We start from the raw sequence: 27,676 nt of genomic DNA, 5'->3' as shown, positions 1-27,676 counted from the left end.
TACCTTTCTTAAAATATATATTTTCATTTTCATATTTTCCTTTGTAAATCCTTGAAAGCATTAAATAAAAGTGTATCCTATGGGATTAGTAAATAAAAGAAGAATTATATGATGTTGTGTGTAGTGAAAACCACATAGTATCTATTTATACTAATTTCCATAATCAAATACTAATAATGATCCTAATTTCCTCGAATCTGTAAGAGCTAATAGTATTTGATTATTAGTTAATGACTAATTACATTCTAACACTCTTGCTCAAGCGGAAGCCTATATGTCATACGCACCAAGTTTATTACAAATCTAGTCAATTTGAGGACCTCTAAGGGTCTTGGTGAATAAGTAAGCCAACTGGTTACTAGAATTGAGAAAATCAATTGTTATTTCTCTAGAGAGCACTTTTATTCTAACATAGTGACAATCAATCTCTATGTGTTTGGTGGCCTAAGAAGGGTTTCACTGGTGGCCTGAGATTTAACAATATAGTTGTGAGGATAAAATTCAAAATAAGCACCATTATCAAGGGCGAGTTTATTGACACTCGGAAGATTTTTGGTAATGGAGGGGACAAGCAATGTGTTGTGGACATATAGAGAAATTTGAGTTGGTAGGATTTCTAAAACAAGTAGAACTAGAACCAAGAACTTGCAAGCTTTCATTGTTGCCTATGTAAATTTGATCTAGGCCTTCAAAAGGCTAGAATTGTTGAATATTTTAAGAGTTTCCTGTATCATGGAAAGAGGTGCTAGAATTAGGGATCTAAGTAGTGGCATGGTCCGAAGTGGACATATTGGCTAGCATAACACATGGCACATTAGAAGCAGGACCTTCATAAGCAGGTGGAGTGGCCAAAATAGGAGACTGGGGCTAAGGTTTGGAGGTTGTTGGAGGGACATGCAAAGGTTGATTGGTGGTCAAATCATAAAGAACCAAAGATTCAAGTGGTTAAACAGACGAATGAAAATGGTAAAAGCATACGTTAGCAGTGTGATTGTATTTTAGGTTTATATGACACTTGAAGTTAGCAAATCGACCTCCACAACCATGATCATGACTACCGCAGGCACCACCATGTATAGAGAAGCTTGATGTGTGTCCTAGAAATCCCGAAGACGTGGATGTTTGAAGACATGGATGTTCAGAAGCGACCAAGTAGTGCTCAGAATAAGAGAAGAAGTTCTTCTTATGCCGAGTGGTGCGTGACTCGTTACCAAGAAGGAGAGCCTCATCCTCGATGATCAAGGTGTTTCGTACTTACTTTTAATGACAAAATTGATTACAACATATTCTTGTAGAAGACCTTCAAAAATAACATCAATTTATTCATCAAAATTTAGTGGACAATCAATGCTTACAAGTTCATCAACAATTGACTTAATTTGGCCCATGAACTCTTGCATAGACTTGTTCTCAAGCAACTAGGCACGAAGATCAATGCAAAGTTGGCGCCCAGTGGGTTTTCTTTGGGTAAAAAAAGGATCATAAATATGCTCCCATGTCTGATAAGAGTCAAATGCACCAAGAACTCGAGATAGAATGTTCTTGGATAGTGTGGATTGCAACCAAGCAAGTAAAACTTGGTCCGAGATCTCCCATTTTTCATATGCAAGGTTAATAGTCCTAGATTCCCAGTCTTCTTCTATGAGAAACCGTGGATGGATAACTAGTTTGACAACAAAATGGTGGAGTCTATGAGCCTTAGTCACAGGGTCAAACTCCTAACGTAGGTTATTGGAGTCATCCAGTTTTTTGACTGTGGAATTTTGAAAAAAACTTGGAGGGGGATGGGAGGGAATTTGGATTAACCAATGTGGATCCACAACTGGCTCTTGATACCATATTAGAATTGAAGAAAGAGATGAATTTGGAATACACGAATGGTTAATCTTTTGACAGTTATAATCTATGAAACCCGGACACTCATATCAATGGTGTGTCCCATGTCTGACACATGTTAGTAAAGTGTCCAATTTGAAAGACATTTTTTTGTCTTTGACATGATTTTGACATGACTCCAACATAATGTTAATGACCACAAATTTAATGATTTTCTAAAAAGCTCATAAACTTGTAAACTTATCACTTAAATTTCTATTATGATTATAAAAATAAGGAAAAAAATCTTATAGGATCATTATTTTTCACTTTTTTGGATGTTAGATAGATAGATTAGATTCATTTTTGTGTTAGTTGACAATGTATTAATTTAAAAATTAGCACAGGTTATGTATATAGAGCTCCCAATTTCGTGGTCCCTAATATCTTCTCTCGCATTCGTGTGTGTGTGTGTGGAGGATGTGCTACTCATGATGAGCAAGACAATTCTTAGATACAAGAAGAGACGAGAAGAAAAATTAGCACAGGTTATGTATATAGAGCTCCAATTTCGTGGTCCCTAATATCTTCTCTCGCATTCTCCCCACTTTTGGTTTGTGTCTAGCTTCTATTTAGAGTCTGAGAAAAGTGGTTGTCATTTAAGTGCATCCACTCAGCACCTCATAAAACGCTCAGCAGATTAAGTTTCTTTATGCTAATGACTTCTTTCTGATTCACTGATTGGTTTGTCATCTTCTGTGTAAGAAAATAAAGTATTATTTTATTGCTAACAATCACACTGATTACATTATCATCATCTCTATTTGTAATAATCAAAACCTTTGAAAAAAAGAAATAGAAATATGCTGAAATGAATGGGAAGATATTTTTTTACTAAATACTATGGTGATATTGAGAATATTTTTTATCCTAATAATCTATTGTTTACGACAGATTTTTTCCTGATCACTATGTTGATATTAAGAATATTATCCTAATTATTTGTTATTTGCTATACATGGATGTATGTATGTATATGTATATTATTGTCCTATGTTTTTATTATATTCTGGTTGTGAAGGTTCCAGAGATGCTTCGGATGCCATTAGTGGAATTGTGCTTGCAGATTAAGTTACTGTCTTTTGGATATATCAAACCATTTTTGTTGGAGGTAAACTCTTTTATTCTAAGACAAACCTGATCAGATTATCTGGACAGTTTTCTTCAATACATTTCCATTACAGGCATTGGAACCTCCCAAGGTTGAAGCAATGGATTCAGCAATATCTTTGTTGTACGAGGTAATTTATGGTTTTTTCTTACTGTGTCACTGATTTCATTATATGTGCAAAAAAAGTGAAAAATAATACATAGTTTATTTTAAAGCCAAACTGGCTAGGTTGCAGTCGCATTAATGGCAGAATATCATATTTATTTGTTCAACATTCGGCATGGCTAATACTGTTCTTGTCCATTAAGGAATGGCAGATTTTATAGATGCCTTATACATTTTAGGTATGCTGCAAATGACTGATTTAGTTTGGAGTCCTAACCTTTTTTTTTTAAATAAAAAAATCTCATGTTAGGCATCACTGTGATCCTTGGCATCTTAGCTAGGCTAACATTCCAAAGACATCTATCATTTGCCAATCACATAAAAATATTATTAAAAACAAAACGAAAGATACAAAGAACTCACGGGGGAACCCAACCAAAACCCATGAACAAGAAACAAGCCAGCTATAAAGCTATACACTGGCTAAGAAGCCTTGTACACAGGAAAAAGAAACCTATTATGATAAAAGTACAAACTTATAACAATTGGCATAACCATATACCAGTTAAACACTTCTCTAGAAGACAGGCCTAAACTTGCCAACTTATCGGCACAATGATTTTCTTCTCAAAAAATATGTGACACCTTATCATCAATATCTCTACAAAACTTAATGCATTTCCTGCAATGACCTCTAATAGACCACGGTACAACTTCGGACTAGTCTTCTAAATTTGACTCTTCTAGCATATTTGATGGCATGGATGGCTCCCATGAACTCAGCAAAAAGGGCATTCTGAACTCCAAGAAATGCAGAGAAACTCCCAATGTGTTCTCATCCTAGTTGGGTTTTCATTCACTTGAAAGAATTAATATGAAAGAAAGAAGATTTTTATTCAAATAGATTCATTTGAAACAGTCTCTATTATAAGAACTCTAACCCTAAAGTAATAATTACAAAGAGATCTTTAGAATCTTCTAATAACTTATATTACCTTCTAGAAATACATTTAATTTTCAACCAACTTCTAATAATGCATTTAATATCCTACTTTTAAAATACATTCTATATAGTGAAGCTTTTGCATACCTAGTTTTTGTAGCTAGTTTTTGCCTTATTTTCTTTTTATTATATAAATTTAAGAATTTTGTTGTAGATTGATGCATATTGCGTTTTTGTATAGTGATTCATATTTCTTTCCCTAGTATTTTTCTTTCCGTAGAAGCATATGTGCCCAATCCTACAATCATGTGTTTGGAAATACTTGTGCAATCATATCCTTTTTCTAGCAGTACATAATATGATAGATCGAAATGTTTTCTGATCTTTGTATGCGTTTGCTTTCCTTGAAACAACACTGTTTTAGGTTGGTGCTCTTGAAGGGGATGAAGAACTCACACCTCTTGGTCATCATCTAGCAAAACTACCTGTGGATGTATTAATTGGGAAGGTGTTCACCAAATTTACCTTTCCTCTTTTCTTAAAATGTTTAAATTCAAAATTTGTTTTTCAATGTAGTTATATCTTAAGAATTTGTCAATTATTATATTGTGCTTTTCTTTGTTTTCATCATTTTAAGATGATAAAGATTCCAAGAAAATGAGAGAAAGGGATGTGTATGAAACAAGAGGAGAATTTTTTTGAATGTGCTTGAGAGTATTTCTCCACTATGCTAATTGATTACAAGGTGCAGGTGGGTGTTGGTAGTATCTAGTGCATAGGCTATATGTGCTGATGCTGGCAGCAGCGCATGGTGTTTTTGTAGGTGACAGGACTCTTGGTGTTGTGATGACCGATGTGGGGCACACCTTTCTAATCCATCACTATCTTCAAGGATAGTGGTGGCTGTGAAAGCAAAGCCCCTAGATTAGGAGCTCTAATACAAGCTTGAATAATGAGAGGAAATAAAGAAGTATATTATTAATACTATTAATATCATTACTTTCTCAGCTGCTCTATTTGTAACAATTACACTCTTAAATAAGGAAAATAAATCCTATTAGAGTGAATTTGAAAAATATATTTTATTCTAACTAATAAGGAGATATTAGACATCTTTATTCTAATAATCCCTTGATGACAGACACTTTAGAAAGAATCGTCAGCCTCACGATCTAATCAGTGGAAATCTTCCTTGAAGCTTCCATACGTCGATCCACCTGTGGAAATCAATGAACTCTCGCAGTGGAAGACTTTATCAAAGACGTCATCCTCGAATCTCAATGACATTATGTGAAACACTCGCATTCTAGTTGGAACACCTCGGTTTCAGAAACCTAGGAGGTGAAACCTCGTTTAGAAAGTGAGCTTTGACAAATGGGGGATAAACCACTCTCTATTCATCAAAATCTATCAATAAAAATAAGAACTTCCTTTTTATAAGATAAAGGCAGTCGTGCCCTAACCCTAACAAAGAGACGGAAAGGCAGTAGCCGTGTAAGAGAACTAATGGAACTTCCTAACAAAGAAGAGAGGTAGTGCTCCTTTGTGAGGAAGGAACCCTAGAACCCTAACCCTAGCGAGAGAACAACCCCTTTGATCTCGAGTTGTGCAGCTTGAAGAGCCGGAAACACTTGGGACGTTGTTGATCACCTAGGCGTTGATTGGCATGCTTCTTTACTGACCAAAGAAAAAGATGCGTGACGTGTTGGACAATGATTTGGGATGCTGGAAGATGCTGGAATCTTAGCCCAACAGGAAAAGCATCCCTGCTTGGTCCATGCAGCCACAATTAAGAGAGTGCTCTTCCCCCACGTGTTGTAGTCTAGTCTTCCACTTGATGTGTTGCTGGAAACATGATCTTTGGGCCCAAACCATAATGCATGTTGAAAGCTTTGTTTGTGTGCGCATTGTTGGCCCAAATAAATGCAAGGAAATAAAAGTGGACCAAAATACAAGCCCAAGAAAATTACTAATTACACCACAAAACACTATACCTATACATTTATCTAAGTATTTAAAAACATGGAAATACCAATGGGCCTAGTCATTGGCATTGAAAGCCTTGTAGGGTGATTTCTATCGTCCTCTCCATCTTGAAAAGGATCTGACCTGAGATAAAGATGGTTACACTTTAAGGCCCACATCATTGAAAGCTTTGTTCCTCCTGGATCAAAATTACATCTTCAATAGTCATTAAACAAAATTTCATTTTATTTTTGGACACCATGCAGATTATTTGTACTTGAGATGCGTAAAGATGGGCTTTTAATTTTGGAAGAATTTTGTACGAGACCCACTTTACAGAAGTACTGATTTACACTTGATAAGAAAATGGTAATTTTAACTCAATGTATTTTGTAAATTCTATTAAGGAGTTCGAAATAATTGAAGAAAATGGACTCAAGGTTTTTAAAAGGAATTAAGACAAGAATTAATGAAAAATGAAGGAGAATTTAAAGATGGGATTACTCCCTTTTGAAACTTGATCTCCTTTTCTTTTAATTTTCTCTCAAGCTCCTCCTCTTGTCTTATTCTCTCTTTTTCTTTATTTTTCGTCCTCTTTTGCTTTCTTCTGCAACTCTATTGCTCTTATTTCTAGATGTGTTTCTTCCTTTTTACTTCTTTCAATCTTTTTTTTCTCCTTATCCCTCAAGAGCTTTAAAACACTTTCTTTAAACTCCTTTTCTCTACAAAAGAACTCTTTCTCACTTTTAATTAAGTCTACCCATTTCCTCGATTTCTCTCATCTCCCGTTTCAGCTCTTGGTTTCTCTCAAAAGGTGGAACAAATTTTCTTCTTATGCATGCCCTCAACTCATACAATCTCTAATGGACAATGTTCTACCACTTCTTACACTATATTGTCTTTGCTGCCACCATTCATATGCATGCCCTATGAACCTAGAAGCGCACAAACTGACTATATGATATTTACTACACTTTACAATGAATGGATGCAGCCTTTCAACCTTCTTCTCCTAGGCTAGGTGTGACATTGCATCAACTTTTCTACCAAAATGTGGAATGTCATTCTCAGCTCTCATATGTTGAACAACAGTGGTCAAAAAATTCTGGGGGGAGAAGGTAGGGAATTGTAATTGGAGTGGCTATCTATTGTGGACCATGAACAAGCTCTTGACACCATAATAGACTTTGGTGAGGATGATGGAAAGAATAATAATACAAGATAGTAAAATGCAGTTGTGTGACCGGAAAGATATAGGTTGTACTATCAGTCTGAAAAGATAAAATTACAATTTTGTTCTATTGCATAACATATAAAGGACCAAGAAAAGTTACATACCAATGGAGAGAGGTTACAGACAGTTACAAACCAGTGTAGCTTCCTAGAACTACAATTAGTCTAGAAAATAAAACACAGCTGTAAAATAATTAAAACAAACTACAGAAACATATTGTTAGAAGGTGGACTTTAAGCCTATCTTAACCCCACAAAACCGGCTTGTTAGATGAGGTTTGCACCCCACTTATATACTATGAAATTGGCTTATCTCTAGAAACAACTTTTGTTGTGATTCACCATATGAGTCAACAAGTGTTTGTTCAAATTTTGTAGAAAAACTTTGTTTATTCTAAAAATCACAAAGATATCATTAACATATTTGGTTTCAATATTTCTTTTCGCTATATTTTAGTTTCATTTTTTTTTCAAAAGGAATTTCTTTCAAAAGTTTCATATAATATTAGTCTCATTTTTTACATATGTAACAGAAAAGGTAGGTGTCATAGAAAAACTATTCTAACAAATTCGATGTGAGACTTCCAACACACCCCCCTCTCACGCTGAGGTATATACATCTCGTGCGTGAAACTAGAAATTAATAGGTGGTCTGTTAGCGGCCCGATAGCGGGTGGAACAAAATGTTCAAGAAATCGCGCTAGGATAGACTTTTTAAACAATGGCTCTGATACCATGTTAGAAGGTAGACTTTAAGCCTAACTCAACCCACAAAACGGGTTTGTAAGATGAGGTTTGCACTTCACTTGTATACTATAAAATTGTCTTATCTCTAGTCGAAGTGGGACTTCCAACACATATAACACTATAGATGAACAAATAACACTAATACATCTAAAGCATGATGTTTTATTAGTAAACATATATCATGGTCAAAATATGTAATATAAATAACTTAGGAATGGTAATAATAATGAATATATAGCATTAAAAGTCATAAAGATTGTTTATGGCATAATATGTAATAAACAAAATAAAGCATAATATATATAATAATATAAACAAAAGCAAAATTAAATTAAAATACAGAAGTCACTTGAAATTTTTATTTCTTGTTTGTAAGATCTTTATTGTTTATGCTAAAATAAGACTCTTCTCCTTAATTGACATTATGTCTGGTAAATGATAATACCATATATCAAATTTACTGAAAATGTGGTGCTCGCTATGTCCATTTGTATGCTGCTCTTCTCTTCACTGATGTTGAGAAAAATCTGATATAAGGCACGCTGAACCATCCACGGAAGGAATTGTTTGTGTAATTGCAGATGCTTCTGTATGGTGCGATATTTGGTTGTTTGTCTCCTATTCTCTCTGTTGCTGCATTTCTGAGTTACAAGTCTCCATTTGTATATCCTAAGGACGAGGTATTCCATCTGTTCTTTCATAAAATTTTCCCAAGCTTTACTTCATATTAGATTTTAAATAAACTGCTATGCTATCTTCAGAGGCAAAATGTTGAAAGAGCAAAATTGACACTGTTGAATGATAAGATAGACGGGACTGGCAACACAAATGATATTGATCGACAATCTGATCACTTATTGATGATGACAGCTTATAAAAGGTGGCAGAGGATTTTTACTGAGGTCAGTATGTATTTGCAATTTCATTTTTATGCATCCTGTCAATAACTTTCATATCATTTTACCTTCGTAGCGTGGTTGAGGCACATACAATATAACTTTTAAGTTATATGTTACTTTTTTTAGTGCACAAACTAACAACACACATATAGCAACCCTATAAGAAGAAATGACTACAATTTTGTTGTTCTAAAACTCATGTTAGGCATCATTATGAATTTTAACATCTTAGCTATGCAGACAACCCAATAGGCATCTATCATTTGTCATGACATAAAAATTTATTAAACAAAAAGAAAAACAAAGAAACAAAAAACATAGTGTAACCAAACCAAACCCATGCCGAACAGATGAAACAACTTCGCAAAAAGCCTATACAAATTTGAATATGGGAAGAAGAATCCTATTATGAAAAAAATCTAAGCTTATCACAGGAGGAAAAATCGAGAACCATTTAAAACCTTCTCTGTTTTCCAGCCCTAAAGCTGTCAACTTGTCTACGCAGTGATTAACATCGCGAAAAATATTAGAAACTTTAAAATCCATGGATTTACACAATTGTAGCCATTTATGCCATCTTCCTCTATGTCTTTAAGGAACAATAGAAAGGGTTGTAAAAGCTAAACAGACCAAAGTAGAATCACATTCAATCGAAAGCTTTCTAAATTTCGCATTCCAAGTATATTCCATTGGGACTCCCATACTCCCATAGTTTCTGCATAAATAGTATTCTGAACTCCTAAAAAATATGAGAAACTACCAATATATTCTCCTCTATTAACCCTAAAAATACCAGCACAAGCAGCCATACCTGGAAATGACTACAGTTTAGGTTGCCAATAAATGGTATCTATTTGTGGGGTTAGGGAGGGAGGGTAGAGAACATGCTTGGATCACATACAATCAATTATCGTGATTATGAAAAGGATTTACTTATCTAGTGGTGGATCAAATACACTGTGTATATTTATCCATAGAAACTTACACATATGTGCATATTATTTTGAGTACGTTGTTTTTTCAGAACACAGGTTTAATTGCTTAATAATTTCAACCCTGCAGAAAGGAGCTAAAGCAGCACAGAAATTCTGCAGTTCAGTTTTTCTGAGCAGCTCCGTAATGTTTATGATAAGGTATTTTTCTTTCTATCTACATCTCATTCAAGTGACGAAAGAGGTTACTTCACATTTTCTTCTCCTGTATTCTTAACTTCTCCCCTTTTCTCTGTTAGGAGTGCAGTTCAGCTACCACTTCATATTGTTTCATCTGTTCTTTATCTCGATATTGATTGCTGTAGAATTATAGAAACTGAGAATTGAAAAAGAAAAAAGTTCTTTTACAGATTTTTTCTGAACCTCATGTAGGATTCAGGTAACTATAGTAGAGATTAGAAGAAGTTTGTGTAACTTCCTATAACAGAATGGACACCTTACTACTAACTACAGCTAGCAAAGACTAGTCTAGTGATTAAAACTGAAGTTAAAACACTTGAGGTTAGAACTGAGTTTGTTGCTTAGATTGAAGAACTGAGCCTTTGTAAGAGGCTAGGTGGGAATGTCAGCAACTTGCTCTTGAGCAACAAGATCAACAATGAGAGACTTCTTGAGAACCCTCCGGAAAAAGAATATCTGGCTGCAAGTGCTTGGTCTGAGTGTAGCATGAGATTGTGACTCAGCAGCGATACTAAAATAGTCAATGTAGATAATAGGAGCTCAAACTGAAACCTTTAGCTCATGGAGAAGGGATTGAACGGAAATAACTTCAGAACAGGTCAAAGTAGTAGCCAAATTAATTTTCAAAATCTATTGCAAGCCTTTTAGTGAATCCTCTAACTGCTCCATCGGAGTTGCATTTAACCCAAACATTAATTGAAGGTCTCCAGCTAACTTGAATAATCTTGACAAATTTCCTAGGATGTTCAAATACAACAATGACTTTGGTTATAGCAAATTCCTTAATGTTATTTATGCCACCACCAGCTCAAATGCTACCTACAAGATTAGGTTTGCAAAAGTTTTATGCTTAATGTAATGATAATCTATCTTACAAAACCTCAGTTTATTTCTGCTGAACCATATTTTGTTAATAATACCAATCACAGCATCTTGGATAATAGTCCTGCCTGACTTGATCATTTCATCTCCTATTTGTAACAGAGCAAATAGATTTGAGAAAAGAGTGATCAATAGGAGCCTGATAAAATGGAACTGCCAACTCAATATAGATGAGAGGATACATTAAGAATATGCATAGCTTATTTATGATATTTTGATGTTTAGTTTATTTTTATCTTCCAACCCTTAGTACTAATTTACATTAAGCAAACAACATTTGATGACTTGTTAATTCAATCTCTTCTTCGTAAATTATATTCTTTATCAACTCTTTTCAGTAGCTAGTGTATTTGATGTCAGGGAGATGAGGACGCAGTTTGGAACTTTGCTAGCAGATATTGGTCTCATCACTCGTCCAAAAGATTATCAGGTATGCTTCTTTTCTTATTTTTAAGTTTAAAGGATGTTGTGTTGTATGGAAAAAATTCTTATACATTATTTGGATCACTTCAGAAACATGGAAAAAAAATAGGGAGTCTTGACGATTGGCTTTCTGATGCATCACAACCATTTAATATATATGCGCATCATTCGTCAGTTCTTAAGGTAAAATTTTCATATTAACTTCATTACAACTTTTACGTAATGTTTGCTTCTTTGTTTTATTAAGCTTTAAATTGATATATTTTACAATCATTTTGACGTTATGTAATTCATGTTGAAATAGAGAAAGATAGATGGAAAGATGCTGAAAATTCTGAATGGGCTGCACACAGCAAAGTTCATCTTATATAAGCTAATGACAATAAATACATGATACGACTTATCTAAAAATCATAATTTAATATGGGTGAAGCTTCTTAAGAAATTGATAGCATTTGTTGTCTTCATAAATGTGTTGAATAGCACATAATAACTCCTTAGGGACACCGAGGTGTAAAATGGCAGAATGTTCTGCCACAGATTCAGAAAATCAGAGTTATAATGCTAAACATACATAGATCCTTGCTGATAATTGGCAATATCAATCTGACCTTGAAAGTACTTGGCTGTGTTGTTCTTGCGGTAAATTTGCTCCAAGTAATCCACAGGTTTGTAGTTGTTGAAAAGGAGTGTAAGAGGTTCTCTAGTATTCATAGACCGTTTATGTATTAGACCGTCCAGATCTTAACATTTCCTGCCACTGCTATCTCTCTATAGCGGTTTTGGGTTGTGATAGCTATCCGCTATTAACTATATGAGGAACCAAAAGCGGATGAGTCTTTTCTTTATTATGGAATTAAAATGTGAAGTTGTTATTGTGTTTCCTGCATAATGCTATTTATGTTTCTAAATGTTATTTTTATTAGATATTTTTGAGTTTACAAAACTTTCCACATTTTAATTTAGTTGTCACGTTTGACTGCCTTGATCACCACCATTCTTTTTTCATAGAAAATCTCTAAGTGCACTCCTGCAGGCTATATTATGTGCAGGTTTATACCCCAATGTAGCTGCTGGTGAACATGGCATTGTCGCAGCAGCTCTCAGCAGCCTTAAGCAGTCTTCTAGCTCTGCAAATTCTCGTCATACAGTCTGGTTTGATGGAAGAAGAGAGGTTCATATTCACCCTTCATCTATCAACAGTAACTCAAAAGCATTCCAGTACCCCTTTCTTGTCTTCCTTGAAAAGGTTTGCTGATACTTTTGTCTGCAGAAGTTTATTAATTCCTTTTAGCATCAAATTCATGGTATTTACATATTTACAAATCTAAAATTACTATGAGTAAATTGTCGCTAACTTTATTGACCTTGAGAATTTTGATCAACAGAATTGATGCATGTTAAATTTAACATTGCAAAAGTTTGTTCATGTTCCATTGGGTCCTTTGCTAGTATTTCTTGATGTATTAGCCACTCATGTTTCATACAATTATTATATAATCTTTTAAGTGTTCTATAATCTTTTAATGTTTCATATGATTCTGCATGAATTATGTATATTTATGCACAATTACTTGCAATTCAATTCTTGAGATTTTAGACAGATTGTTTATTGGTGAAATGGTCAGGTTGAAACAAACAAAGTATTTCTTCGAGATACTTCTGTCATATCTCCATACTCCATTTTGCTGTTCGGAGGGTCAATCAATGTCCAGCATCAGGTACATGTTACTCTTTTCCCAACAAATGATATGTATTCAATGGAAAAAGTACTAAATTGAAAGGAAATAGTAATGATTTTTGTTAGGTGTATCATGTACTCGGGATTATTAGAACCCAACTGCATTAGCCTTACTCTACTTTTTCAGCACATTTATCTGTTTTGTCAGTCTGTTAGGGACAGCTTGCAATCTTTAAGTTTCTTAGTATTAGCTGTGATAAACTATAACTAAAAGACAAGCATTGATTTGAAACCCCATGTCTCTATGGCAGCACAAGTGATTTATTTATATTAGGAAAAAGAAATCAATACAATAAATAGAGGAAATTTAATACCCTTTAGTTATACAGATATCATCCTAGAATAATACAAATGTGATCTTCATATTTCTAATTATAAAGATATGATTTTGATATATGTTATTACAGACATAGTTATTGTTGGAAGTCCCATATCGACTAAAGATAAGGCCAATTTAGAGTATATAAATGGATGCAAACCTCACCTTATAAGCCGGTTGTGTGGGGTTGAGTTAAGCTTAAAGACCACTTCTTAACATAGTATTAGAGTCATTATTAGAGTCTATCCTAGCAAGAGTTGTTGTTTGTTGGGCATTTATTTCACCCGCTGTTGGGCCGCTATCAGACCATCCATTAATATCAAGTCCCACACTCGAGATGTATATACCTCAGCAGAGGGATGTCTGTTGGAAGTTTCACATCGACTAGAGATAAGGTCAATTTAGAGTATATAAGTGAGTGCAAACTTCACCTTACAAGCCGATTTTGTGGAGCTGAGTTGGGCTTAATGTCCACTTCTTAAAATGGATTAAGAGCCATAGTTGTTAAAGTCTATCTTAACGAGATTTGTGTTTGCTAGGCATATAGTTTCACCTGTTATTGGACTGTTATCGGACCACCCATTCATGTCTAGTCTCATGCACGAGATGTATATACCTCGACGTCAAGGGGGTGTTGGAAGTTCTACATCCACTAGAGATGAAGCCAATTTAAAGTATATAAGTGGGTGCAAACCTCACCTTACACGTTAGTTTTGTGTTAGGCTTAAAGTCCACTTCTTAACAGTTTCTCATACGCAAAATCATCTCGACAATCCCAATAACCACAGCCTGACAAATCAACCTAATTAGAGGACTGCATTAAATCAGTAGAAGCAATCATAAAGTTCCAAAAGTATGTTTCACCCACAACCAGAACTTCATGGCCACATCGCAATCAAAAAAGAGATGAAAAAGAGACTTTTTTTTCGCATAAGGAACACATGGAACAAAGAGAGACCCCCTTTCTTTGGACAGGGTCATCAATTGGATGGAAACCTCAAATGCAAAAGTTTCCATAACATAAGGGATTTGGCTGGGGAATAACACCATATCAGACCTCCAAATCAAATCCAGCCACATGCACCAAAAAACACTTCCTATCAGCTTTTTGGTCCAAAAGACTTGATTTTTCTAGTTTTCAATTTGGTATGTCCCTTTCCTCAGTGATAACCAGGAAAGAGAATTTGCATTAACCCTAAAAAGAAGGAATATCCTTCCATTCAGAACTTGTTCAAGCATCCTCAACCAGTGAGATAAGCTTAATTCTGTCTTGAAGAGGCATTCTGGCCAAATTAGATATGCTTTTAGAGGAACACCAAAGATCGTTCCATAAGTTAATACCATCTCCCTTGCCCAGCGTCCAAAAAGTATTTTCCAAAACAACATCATACAAATCTCTAATCCATGATCATATAGAAGAGGAATGATAAGCCACATACTTTTATTTACACTTAAGAAACCATTTTTTCATCATCTCAGTCCAAGAGAGAACACTACACACAAAGTCCCAAGCTAATCTAAGCAAGAAGGCCTTATTCTCCACCAAAATATTTGTTACCTGCAAACCACCAAACGATTTTTGCGCACAAACCCAAGTCCAATTCACAGTCATCAACCCTTGCCTTTGAGTGTCACCAGTCCAAATGAAATTCCAAATCCATTTCTCCATATCATGAATCAACTTGAGAAGCCATTTATACACCTGGAAGTTCTAAGAAAAGATTTCAACAATGGCCGAATTAACCATGAACTTAAGGATCTATTCTAACTTTTGTTAGAAATGGGTTTTAAGTCTAACTCAACCCCACAAAACCTGCTTGTAAGGTGAGGTTTTCACTCCACTTATATACTATGAAATTTCCTTATCTCTAGTCGATGTGGGATTTCCAACAACCCACTTCTAACAACTTTTAATTTATGTAATTAACAAGGACAATTCTATAAGAAATTCTAGATTAGCTAATGTCAGAATTCCTTGATTTATGCTGCTGTTAATATTTCCTTGTACAGTTTTAATTACATAATTAGGAGATTTAATTACATTTCATAATTAGGAGGATTAATAGGTTGACAGTATATTTTATATTTATTGTACAAGATCATTGATCCTGGATTGTAGGAATATATTATATCCATCATAGATTACATTTTTCAGTTATTATGTCTGTGTATTGTATCAGAAACAGTGCTGAAATTGCTCCTCCATTTTAATTGAAAAAGTACCAATCTATTGAAATTTTTGTAGTTGGGTTAGTTAGGGAACTTTGCTTAAAACAATAAGTATTTTCTTAATGGGAACGTGTATTTTGGTTAGATTGTTTAAATATGCACTCTCCGAAGTGTAATAGATGTTTCTTATTTTTAATTTTCTTTGCTTTTTGTGATAGACTGGTCAGGTCATAATTGATGGATGGTTGAAATTGACAGCACCTGCCCAAGTAGCTGTCTTGTTCAAGGAGCTGCGATTAGCTCTCGACTCCATTATGAAGGAGCTTATCAGAAAGCCAGAGGTGCCATTTTAAGCTTTATTTCCATTGTTAATGATATTCTGTGGTGGATGGCTAAAATTATTAAGCATTTTTTACCACTGAAGTTTAATGGTCAAAATTCTATTCACTTCCCACCTATAAAGGAGTTCAAGTTTGATTTTAAAAACATCAAAGATATTCTGTGGTGGGTGGCTAAAATTATTAAGCATTTTTTACCACTGAAGTTTAATGGTCAAAATTCTATTCACTTCCCACCTATAAAGGAGTTCAAGTTTGATTTTAAAAACATCAAAGATATTCTGTGGTGGGTGGCTAAAATTATTAAGCATTTTTTACCACTGAAGTTTAATGGTCAAAATTCTATTCACTTCCCACCTATAAAGGAGTTCAAGTTTGATTTTAAAAACATCAAAGATATTGAATGCAATTAATCTATACTTCTCAGGATTTGAGAGTGGCCCCCCCATATTTGGTAGGAGTTTGGCATTGAGTTCCATGGATATGTCAATAGAATTTGAATTCATTTTCCCAATTTCCTTCTAAATATTTAATTCATACTTCCTTTGAGATACAAAAGTTCCCTTGAATTGTGTTACCTCAATTCTCAAGAAATATTTAAGTTTGTCAAAGTCTTTAGTCTAAAAGTGGTGACAAAGGTGTTGTTGTACCTAAAAGATGTCATAGTGATCATTGCTTGTAAGTACAATATCATCAACATGTATTACTAAATAAATACACCCAGCTCTTGAGTGACGGTAAAATATTAAATGATCTACTTCATTCTGAGCCATATCAAATTGTTAAACAACAATGCCAAATTTTCCAAACCAAGCCTTAGGAGATTGCTTGACACCATATAAAGATTTGTGGATATGACATACCAATCCAAAAGACTCCCTCTAAGCAACAAAACCTAGATGTTGCTCCATATAAATTTCTTCTTGCAAATTATCATTAAGGAAAACATTTTTGACATCCAGTTGATAAAGAGACCAACATTAAAGAGCAACCAAGGCTATACTTGAGATTGATAAGAGAAAAAATACATTTTTGCAGGACTTAAAAGAGCCCTCTTATGATCTTCTATTTATTTACAATGATAGAAATCTGATACAATGCGAAGATGAAAGATCAAAAGACTGCACTAATAGTCTAGGTATAGAACCAGGTACAACGCATAGATATAGCAGGTAGTAGCTCCCAACACTTCTACTTTCTACCCAGACTTAATACTAATTCAAACCCTCCCCCACAAGCTAAGCTGGAGTATACAAATTTGATGTTCCAAACTTGGAACAGATAGACTCAATTTGAGGTCCCCTTAAGAACTTGGTTAACACATCTGCAAATTGATCATTCGATTCAACAAACTCAATACAAATTTCTTTTGACAATCAATTTTTCTCAAATAAAATGACAGTCAATTTTTGTGTTTATGAAAAAATAGGTAAATACAAAGAGATGAGCCTAAGCTTCTTATATCTAACAAGAAGCAAATAAAATTTGTTAAATTTTGATTTGGAATTAATATTGATATGATTGTTGAAAATTAAGGAAAGAAATCAGAGTCAAGAGATTTGATATGCGGAAATCAATCAGAAAAATTATCTGATTTATGCTGTTAATAATTTTCCGGTAACAACAGCAGTTATATGAATAACTATTTTCCGGATTTATCGGCCAGATTAGTATACAGAATTATTCTTCTTTTCCTATTTATTCCCTCGTTGTATCAATGATAGCCACTTTTCCACAAAATGAAATCTACGTAATTTAACTGTGAAATAGAGTGTGCAGAAAATCCTTTAACAATAGTGAGGATGAAGAAAAAAATTTAAATTATCTCTCACAACACCCTGGAATGAAATAAGAAACATTTTTTTGCGCAATAAGGGGCTAAACACCAAAAGAAACAAAAGTAAAAAGTCATAAGGAAAATCAAACTTGCATTTTCCTAGTAAAGCAAATTAGTTTTGCTATCTGGACTGTCCAAATAAAGTTAGACCAAACTGTCATAACTCCATTTGCAAAACTCTTTCTCATAGCTTGACCAAACTGGATGGTCTGACTTGAAAGAAAAAGAATTTGTATGTTAATTGTGATCTACACTCAGTATTCTCCCTTTTAAAGGATAGAGATTAAGAAAGAAATAACTGAAAATACGTAAACAAATATCACACACGTCTCATCGGTCTGGCTATAACCTATTTCTAGAATATATTCTGGTAGTTGTAATGCTTCTAAGTCTACTGTAAGTTCATAGCTGTTTTAGTTAAATATGAAATTCAAGCTTCTAATCACCAGTCACAATCATAATGCAACCAGTTTTATCAGTGTCTACTGTTTCCCTCAATTGGCTGAATTTTGAGCTAATTTTAGCACTTAACTATTAGCCGCATTTGAAGTATTCTATCAATCTGTGACTGCTTTCAATACGAGAATAATACTTGTGTTTGTGTTTGCTTTCAGAATGCAACTGGTCTGAATAATGAGATCATTAAATCAATCATCACTCTGCTTTTGGAAGAAGGAAGCACGCATCAATGATTGACTATCAACTGTCAACTCATGTGAGCAAACTCACTTCATTCAATTAAAGCTGCTCTGGTTATCAAGCATAGAAGGCTGATTTCTACCTGATATAATCTGCTATTCATCCCCTTTGAACCTGTTTATTTCTTTGCTGTCTTTGGACGAGTTCAACCATAAGGTTGACCAGGCCTGCTCTTAGCTTTTATGTCCTGTGTAAGGAAATAGCAAGTTGTATTTCTAGATAGGCAAAAATCAGACCTAGATGCTACTAATATTTGTTTAGGTGTCGATAACTGCTATTGTCGAGACTGTTGTGGTTGCAATCATATTACAATACTTCGTGAAATGCTAAATCAGTAGCTGAATTGAGGAGGCTACATTTGTAATCTACAAATTGCTTAGGAAAATATCACACCCACAAAACATTACAAGGACACCAGCAAGTGTTTTACGTTAATAACTAATATTACGTAATTTACTTTTCAATTCCCAAACAATATTTTTAAAACAAACATAAAAACACCCTTTAATTAAACCCCAATTTCCCAAACCACGTGCCAAACCTTAAAGATCATTACACTAGCCACAATGCCAATTGTCCCTCAACAGGCACAAATTCTAGCCGAATGTCAACGTAAACATTTAATCAGGCCATTTGTTTAAATTACCAACGAATACAAACAATGATCTTACGGTAGTTTAAGTTGATGATGCTTTCATAATTCTCTTATCAGCAGCAATTTAAACAAGCTTTTCAACATATGAAAGTTTACATACTAAAGGTCTTCCTATGGTTTTTATATCCGAACAAGAATAAGACACATACGTACAAAAACTTTAATAGATACAAGCATCTCAGTAAGCTACCCGTCATCTTTTCTTAAAACCATACTTTATGCGTTCATAAAATAAATCAGTTTTGGCACTCCTAAATTAACAATTTTGGGGCAACCATCTCTATCTTTCTCCTGTTGCGTGTATTCCTTACAGTAGTAGGCATCAGATATTCCTACTCCTCCTTATATGACACATCGACCCTGAAACGACCCATAGTTGCATTCGTCACAAACGGGGACAAGTGTACAAGGACGCACGTAAGAGTCACAGATCACACACTTGCCATCACACTTCTCACACAGTCGTCCAATGGCAATCCCTGGCTGCTTTCGACACATAATCAAATCAGGATGATGCTTGGCCATGTTTTCAACAACCTGGTAGACAACACTGAACACATGTATATAACCAGTAAGTACTATCTACAATCGACATCTGAAAGTTGAACAAAATATGAAGTAAATCAGTATGTTAAGGCACTCAGATGCGACTGGAGAGGGATCTTGGTTATAACAATCTTGCTGATAACTTGAGGATAATACCTCGTAAGAATGATGAAAAATTATATTCATAAATAAGTTTATCATTATTACAAAATAAATAAAAAAAATGAGATTTGGTCTAGTAATAACTACTGTTACATGAGAAGAATGAGAAGATAGATGTTGGTTGGAAAGCCACATAAAAGTTTTTGTTTGTTGGGTTCATATGCCAATTGCATCAAGCAGGTTGGAATGCTGAGATACTGAGACTAAAGAATTAGCTACAATTGCACCACTTGCAGCAACTGCCGGGATTCCAATGCCAGGAAAGGTGGAGTCTCCACAACAATAAAGCTGTGGGATGGGAGTTGAATGTCCAGGAAAGGTATCTTTGCCAGCTTGCACAGCTGGCCCGTATGTTCCTCTGTTCCTCCGAAGAAACCTTTCATGTGTTAGTGGACTTCCAACCAACTTCACTTCACATTTCTCCCTGCTGAAACCTCCTCCCACTGCTCTCTCAACAGCTTTCCACATTACCTGATTCAACAAACACACTTATATGCTATGTTACTACTAAGCATACATAGATATCATTATCCACATATCATATGAATACCTCTGATCTTTCAGCTTTCAGATTTCTGTATTCAGCACTCCTACGATCAAGTCCTTCCCACAAGTCAAATGGTTCAGTTCCTGGCATATAAGCATGTAGCACATGTTTCCCATGCGGGGCCAGATTAGGACTAAGTACACTAGGTATTGATATCAGCACAACATTCTGGTCTGCATCAACTCCTCTTTCCCAGTCATTTACAACTATATGATGAATCCCCAGATCACTGGGTATATCCTGGTCAATCAGATATTGGAACATGTTATCAACTTCAAGTAGTTTAAACGGTGGATGATGACAGACAGCTACTTGAAACTTGAAGATGCAACCAGCATGAGTGACATTACTTGTTTTGTGCTGCTACAACTTTGAGGACATAAAAAAGGTTGTGGTTCAAAGATAAAACAGTGTTTTGTGAGCTACCAACTACTTGGAATGCAGTTCGTGAACAGGATAAACACACGAAAACTTTGGCTGTAACATGGACCTTCCCCTTTTATTTATCAATTGCTTCAAGAGAAAGACATTACAAACAAATGAAACCAGTCACCAAAATGGCAAACCTCTGCATCAAATCCCAAATGGAGATGCATGAATGAATCACATTGAGGAGTCGTGTTGATCCTTTCTGAAAAAGACTTTGCAACAGCTTCTTTAGGTAGCAATTTTAAAGTGTCCCACATCGATGCATTGCTGACAACAGCCTTTTTAGCACGTAGGAACTGCAGAATACATAAATATTCAATTAAAAATTAAAACGCAGATGCTAACCAACAAAATTTTATCATTGAGCCTTTTCTTATCAATCAAAATATATTCACTTGACCACTCCTCAGCTTGACTCCAATGGCTCTATCATTTTCAACAACGATATTTTCCACGTGACTTTGGAGAGAAATTCTTCCCCCAAATTTCTCTAGTCCTCGCACGAGAGCATCCACAATAGCTGCACTTCCATGAAGGGGGTACTCAAGACAGCATCCTGGTTTGTACCATTCTGCAAACATGTAAACCTGAAAATTTGGGGGGAAATTTGTTTGGGCATTCATAAATAGAAATATTTGGTGAGCATCCGAACTTGATGTGCTAGTAAGAGGGATGTAAATTATATCATCAAATTAAAATTGATATCTGTTGTAGAAAAAAAATGTAACAGTCCGTAAGGTATAATGATTAATCAAACAGGTGAAAGAAGAGTAGTTAGGAACCATCTCAGCTGAAAGTACAGCATTAGCTTTGACCCCAGCAAGCAAGAATGAGAGGAGGTCAATCCAATTCCGTATGAAAGGGTCTTTGAGTTGCAAATCGTCAAGAATTTCGGAGAAAGGTCTGAGAAGTTTAGTGGCCCCTAGAGCAGTTCGAGGTCCCATTTGAAGAAAGGATTTGAAGAGAGAAGGAGCATATCTAGCTGCAGCAGTGGAAAGCACACCCCAGTCTCCTCGAATAGAGAGAGGGGGAAGAGCCATTGCAGCTGCAGATAATGGAAGTACGGCATCCTGTGATGTGAAACAAATTACGATATGTTTGAAGTGAAGAAGAATATTGGGAAACATAAATTACAAACAATAACTCACTAAAAGTTTGCGCCACTCGTGTACAGCATTAGGACCTGCGTACTGTTGAAGGTCCTTGAAAAAATCCGTAGGGCCAATGCGTGACAAGAATTGACCTTCAGGTATGTGAACCATCCATGAATCATAAGTGGCACATGGAAGAGTCTCGCCCAAGGCATCCAAAACCTGTGCAAGAGGATTAGCCTGAGGACCCCTTGATTGCAAACCAGAGAACAAAGATGGCCCAGAATCAAATTTGTAGCCTTTGATATCAAAAGAATGGGCAGCACCACCGGGTTGGTCATGGCTTTCCACCACCAACACATCTTCCCCGTATCTTGCTAACAGTGCTCCACAACACAGTCCACCCACCCCACTCCCAATCACAACCACATCAGCTTCACCCTCCGCCTTGCACTTCCACTTTGACTTCATCACGCCATTTCTGTACGAACTGTAACATCTCACCAGATTAGGTGCAGCCATCATCGTGGACATGCTCGCTTCAAATTCTCCCTTCTCATCTTAACTCACCCAATTTTAATTTTGCTTTCTTTGTTCTTAAATTAGCCACGTCACCCTCAACTTCCTCCCCTTCATTTTCTTCCTCCTCCTCTCATCGTCCTCTCATCTCATCACTTCCTAATGCATTTTCATAAATTCTCCAATTATTTCAAAACATAATTGTACAATTCACAATTTTCAGATATCAGAATACATCATCGTCTAAAAATATATTCTCAGGTGAATTACTTAATTTAAAATATTTTTTATTTCAAACAGTATTTTAAACTTATAAATAAGCTAATGGAAATATATTTTTGAATTATACTGAGCTTATATAATCTGTATAAGTATTTTATATATATTGTGTAATTTGAAATACAATTCTTTAATCCAAAAATATATTTTAGTCTGCACAATCTATAGTATATTATTTATAAATTCTTAATTATACAATTAATAGATTATTTTTAGTTTATTTAATTCAAAAATATATTTTTACTTTTCCGCATCTACTAAGGTATTAAAGAAATTTTGGAATTGCAGAAAGAAAGAGCTTGTAAGTTGTAACGGAGACGGATTGAGGGAATACTATCCTTTCTTTTGGCAATTTTAATATTATCGTCTGTAATGATGAATATGAAAGTGTTATATGTGCTTTGTATGCATATTTAAATATTAAGTATTAAGTGATCAATGTTTTTTTAACTGACTAAACATTCTAAGTTTCTTTAATACAAGTCATCTTACAATGATGAGTTTAACAATTAACTTTAATAACATTGCTGTGTTGATAATTTAACATTTTTTTAATAATCAAATAATATATGTTGTTAATCAAATAATACACATTGTTGTGAATGCACCCTACAAATAAACATCCAACGCCATATTATACACAATTACCAAACTACAAAGAAAGAAAAATCTTAACGGAATTGTCAATGAAAATGATAAACATAGATTGAAAATAGGCGTTTTAAAGAGGTGCATCAAAATATAGCAAAAATAGTGAGATTTAAAAACTGATCAATATCAACATATACTGAGCTGCATTGTTTTGACTTACACAAACAAACCTTAATTGACTCACGATTAAACTTCACAGATAGATTTCGTCTCCATCTACATTAAAATATATCAAAAAGTTATAATGAAGTATTCAAGTTTTGAAAATCATCTTCAAATGTTTTTAAATACCAAAGGAATAACAGGCGAGATTCTCATCTTCTACATTTTGGTCTTACCACCTGCATGGAAGGTATTTTTACATGCAACAAGTGATAGTTTGTTTTCTATTCTTTTATAACTAAAATTATAACTTTATAAATCTATTATCAATTTGAGGTGGGATCGATAAAATACTAGTTTTATAATACTGAAAAAGAAGGGGCAACATGCGTATGTAATCACATACAATATGGATTCTTCCTTATACAATCCCAACAAAAATATGAAGAGAAGAATTCAACACATTTCTAAAGAGTCCAAGTAATTAATTAATCGCAAAACTTCTCCTGTCTTTCCTCCTTGAACTACCCTGTTACAAGGGCACCGGGTGTCAATCCCAGTTGATAGGAGAAAATAGCATTGACATTGAAGTTAAATCAACATCAAGTTGTTTTGGAATGCTAGTCTCCATCCTTAAGGGATTTGCCCGGGTTAACCCATGGCTCTTTTATTGGGGGGAAGGAGAAAAACACGAACCCCTCTATTACCATAGATGCTTAGACCCGACATAAAAAAATATGGCACTTGTATTTGTCTTGCTATCATTAAAATTAAGGTAGAAAACTAAATATTATGAAGTTTCGATGCGGCTCAAATAAAGTACGTACGGCTAACACTTCTTCACTGTTAAAGACATACGAAAGAAACCGAACCCTACCAAAAACGAAGACACATGACAAAAGCTGCAGCCTCTTACAAGGAATAAATTTCACTTAAAGCACTTAGCATCCAGAAGAGCCTCGCCCTCAAAAGGTTCGAAATCTTCTATCATCTGATTGACACGCTCCTTTTGAGCTTCATCAGATATGTCAACCTTCGTCCACTCGTAAAGCTCCATGTCATAGCATTCATCGATCACAAACTGCGGAATTTCTTGCCCACGGAAAAGCCACAGCCCCTTCACCTTAAAGGGTGGATTTGATCCAATCACTAGCATCTTTCCAAATGCATACTTGCGAGCCAAATCCATCCGCTGAAGAAATCCACCAACCTTGTTCAATGTCACGAAAGAAACAGTATTTTCATCATTGTATTTGTAATCACAGAACCAGAGAGAGTATCCCTCAGGATCATACATGTCCCAAAATCCTGCAAGATAAAAAGGTTTTAAAATGAACCTGTGTCTGCATGTCATAAAACAAATAAAATTCTACTCATAATCACTGTGCAATGATCATAAACTATAATCGTTATACACTGGGTAAAATTCAAAATAATGACTCCAAAGGGTTACAGAAACATTACCTTTAATAGCAACCTCCCTGAAGTTTGTTTTAGTGTTGGAGTACAGTCTTTTCCACTCATCCAGTATCATTGGACTTGGAGGGAGAAGATCAAGGGGATTCTTGGGTTTAGGCTTAGGTGCCTCTTCTTCTGCTGCTTCTTTGGGCTTTTCTGGCTCCTTTTTGGCCTCTTTCTTTGGCTCATCTTTGGGCTTAGGCTTAGTTTCTTTTGGCTGGGAAGGCTTCTTTGCAGATTGAACAGGTGGAACAGACTCGGCCTGCTTGACCTGCCCAATTATCTTTCGGAAATTTGGTTGATTGACCAAGGTCCAAAAGTATCTCTCAACATGAGGAAACTCAGAGGTGAAGCTCTTAATAAAGATGTTTGCGAAACCAAAATACAAATTGCATGTCAATATGATGTCAGCCAGGGTCACAGAATGCCCAACCACGTAAGTATTGGATGCAAGGTGAGTGTTCAAAGCACCCAAAGCTCTCTTTAGTGCAGAAATTGCAGCCTCCTCAGCCTTCATTCAGACGCATAATTAAAATCAGGCCAAAATATCAGGGTAATATAATGTTTAACAAGAACCAAAAATATTGAACAACAAAAAACACAAACTGTTGGCAGAAGAATTGAACACATCCCCCTTTTCAATGCACCGTTTAATTATTATAATTTTACCAAAAGGACTAAAGAACCCAACTCACATCTTGCATGATAGATCAAGTCGAAATTTTTTTCTAAATTACAAACTTCTTTAATATTAAAAATTCTTTGTAAACAACTGACCGGAGGAAGGTATGGTGCTCGTCCAACTCTTGGGGAATACCACACAAAAATATTGGCATTAATCTCAAGTGATGCAAAATCAATCCATTGTTCAATCTGGGCCTGAAAGGTTAAAATAGCAAAATATAAAAAAAAAACATGAAGACATAAACTAACAGCAACAAAAGCAGCCATTTGTAGACGTCATGTACACAGTATGAATACTCTAAAACAATAAACATTTGAGATAATTTTGGGTGGATAATAGACTAACGTATTGAATCAAAGATGAACCGTACAAAGTGCTGTCAGGGCTCAGCCGGGCAACTGCAGCAAAACAACCTCAACATCAGAAAAAATAAATCGCAACAATCCCCGTACTCAGATGAATGCAATGCACGATGATAATAAAAAATGAACATCATTAAATTATCTCATTTAAACCCTTAAATCATGGTGTGGGGGTTTCGAAAAGCGGAACAAGACAGGCTATTTACAAATGATATTGCTTACCATAGCGAGCAATGGAATTGCTCTCACACAGTGGACCATCGGGTGTTTCCAAGACAGGAACCTGGAAGAATAAAGAAGCAGAGGTGAGATGAAATGAAAGTAGGGTTTTAATTAGATTTAGGTATAGAGGTGCGGATAAAGACGAGACCTTGCCAATAGGATTCATCTGGAGAAATTGAGGAGTTTTATTGGATACACCCATCTCAAAATTTGGAGCAAATTCAACTTGGACGCCGGCGTACTCCGCTGCAATAAGTGTCTTGTAGGAATTTTTGTTTGTTTTGCCACCATGCAGGATCTAGAAAACAGTCCAATTGATACACAGGGAGTGGATTAGTGAGTGAGTGAGTGAGTGAGTGATCGAGTGTAAGTAAGTGAAAACCTAAAAGAAAGAGTGATATTATTGAATAGGAAGACTAGGACTCACCAGCGGAGCCATGGTTAAAGAAAATTGAAGGAAAAAGGAGGTCCCTCTTCTGGTGCAGAGTTGCGATCTGTACCTGCTAATCGAGAAGAAAAGCGTAATGAAAAGGAAATCTCACTGAAATGGAAAAAGGGAAGGGAAAGGCAGAGGAAGATGAAATCTTACGGTGGGAGGGAAGTCCGAAGCACGGCTGGTGCTGTGAGAGAGTGTGAGATTCAATCCAATGTAACTGCTTTCAAGTCTTTCTACTTACTTATTAGGGTTTTGTGTCATTGCCTCACCGGGTCGGCCCATTTCTAAATTCTACCACCATGAGTAATTAGTAAATTCAGAAATAACGTTTCAAGATTCGCTAACTACTTAAAAGATATTTTGGTAAATAATCTATACCTATATATTTACACATAAATACAAAATACTGTGTATCTATATTTGGTTTCTTTTACATTTATTCTTTAAATAGTTTGTTTTTAAATTAAAAAAATATGTTATCAATTTTACTATTTTTTAAAATTAACCATTTTCTTATCGTTTTTTAAACTTAACTTATTTTTTAATTATAAAATTACTTAAAAAATAAACAAAAAATATTTATAATTAAGTTATAAAAATTATTTATATCGTATAATTTATAATATTTTCAAAATATATAATTTGAAATTAGTTATGATACATTTTAGATTATATGATTCAAAATAATTCAAAAATTTATGTTATCTCTCGTAATTTAAGGAAATTATGCCGCTTTACAACGGGACTTTAGATGAGGAGTTGTAACAAATTTTTTCAAGCCCTACTCCAATTCTGAAATTAAATTAGCAACATCGGGAATTTGGGATAAGATAACTTGTATATTAACAATACACATGCTGGTAGGGTATTTGAATTATATTTATTTGACAAATAATACCAATTGAGTTTTGGTTGGTTTAGTTAAAAGGAAAAATATTCAGAATTTTTACCTTAATAATATATAATGTAGGAAAGCAAATACATGTAAGTAAAATATATACAGCGTAGGAAGTGGTTAGAGCGTGGCGTGACATATTATTGGAAATAATATTTATTTAAGAAAAAAAAAGGAGG

The 27,676-nt window shown here is 34.9% G+C and overlaps 3 protein-coding genes and 1 pseudogene across 7 annotated transcripts in view; 1 reads left to right on the top strand and 3 right to left on the bottom strand.

Annotated features, from left to right (window-relative positions):
* The window catches only part of LOC114177199 (RNA helicase family protein), a 47,130-nt gene extending 28,300 nt beyond the window's left edge, over positions 1-18,830 (top strand). For 3 of the 4 annotated variants that reach the window (XM_028062457.2, XM_028062456.2, XM_085671058.1), the window contains 12 exons: positions 2,897-2,986; positions 3,060-3,116; positions 4,459-4,542; positions 8,561-8,659; positions 8,741-8,881; positions 9,941-10,011; positions 11,293-11,362; positions 11,446-11,538; positions 12,392-12,604; positions 12,984-13,076; positions 15,803-15,925; positions 18,374-18,830. In XM_028062457.2, the coding sequence (XP_027918258.2) occupies positions 2,897-2,986; positions 3,060-3,116; positions 4,459-4,542; positions 8,561-8,659; positions 8,741-8,881; positions 9,941-10,011; positions 11,293-11,362; positions 11,446-11,538; positions 12,392-12,604; positions 12,984-13,076; positions 15,803-15,925; positions 18,374-18,451 (1,212 nt within the window). In that variant the 3' untranslated portion in view covers positions 18,452-18,830. Of the gene's footprint in view, positions 1-2,896; positions 2,987-3,059; positions 3,117-4,458; positions 4,543-8,560; positions 8,660-8,740; positions 8,882-9,940; positions 10,012-11,270; positions 11,363-11,445; positions 11,539-12,391; positions 12,605-12,983; positions 13,077-15,802; positions 15,926-18,373 lie in introns of those variants that run through there. The other variant, XM_085671059.1, reaches the window with a different exon arrangement.
* Positions 18,831-18,950: 120 nt separating this feature from the next.
* LOC114175108 (PHD finger-like domain-containing protein 5A pseudogene) lies at positions 18,951-19,659 on the bottom strand (annotated as a pseudogene).
* A 139-nt stretch (positions 19,660-19,798) lies between these two features.
* On the bottom strand, positions 19,799-22,576 carry LOC114179162 (FAD/NAD(P)-binding oxidoreductase family protein). Its single transcript, XM_028065399.2, has 6 exons — positions 21,946-22,576; positions 21,580-21,867; positions 21,193-21,384; positions 20,935-21,093; positions 20,372-20,608; positions 19,799-20,292 (listed from the first exon to the last, which is right to left on the bottom strand). The coding sequence occupies exons 1-6, from the start codon at positions 22,420-22,422 to the stop codon at positions 19,978-19,980; spliced, it is 1,668 nt and encodes a 555-aa protein (XP_027921200.1). The 5' UTR covers positions 22,423-22,576; the 3' UTR covers positions 19,799-19,977.
* A 1,591-nt stretch (positions 22,577-24,167) lies between these two features.
* LOC114179163 (elongation factor 1-gamma-like) lies at positions 24,168-26,932 on the bottom strand. 2 transcript variants are annotated; one of them, XM_028065400.2, is made up of 8 exons: positions 26,756-26,932; positions 26,594-26,666; positions 26,315-26,464; positions 26,167-26,227; positions 25,928-25,980; positions 25,675-25,776; positions 24,904-25,408; positions 24,168-24,747 (listed from the first exon to the last, which is right to left on the bottom strand). In XM_028065400.2, exons 2-8 carry the CDS (start codon positions 26,603-26,605, stop codon positions 24,368-24,370), a joined length of 1,263 nt encoding a protein of 420 aa, XP_027921201.1. In that variant the 5' UTR covers positions 26,606-26,666; positions 26,756-26,932; the 3' UTR covers positions 24,168-24,367. The 2 variants fall into 2 exon arrangements, with proteins under 2 accessions (XP_027921201.1, XP_027921202.1); XM_028065401.2 differs by having other exon boundaries at positions 26,594-26,669; positions 26,756-26,817.
* Positions 26,933-27,676: the final 744 nt, after the last annotated feature.

The sequence above is a fragment of the Vigna unguiculata genome, chromosome 3 (genome assembly GCF_037176805.1).
Source record: "Vigna unguiculata cultivar grain cowpea cultivar isolate G323 ecotype 2 chromosome 3, ASM3717680v1, whole genome shotgun sequence".
In the NCBI taxonomy this organism is placed as follows: Eukaryota; Viridiplantae; Streptophyta; class Magnoliopsida; order Fabales; family Fabaceae; genus Vigna; species Vigna unguiculata.
This window is presented reverse-complemented; position numbering and strand designations above follow the sequence as displayed.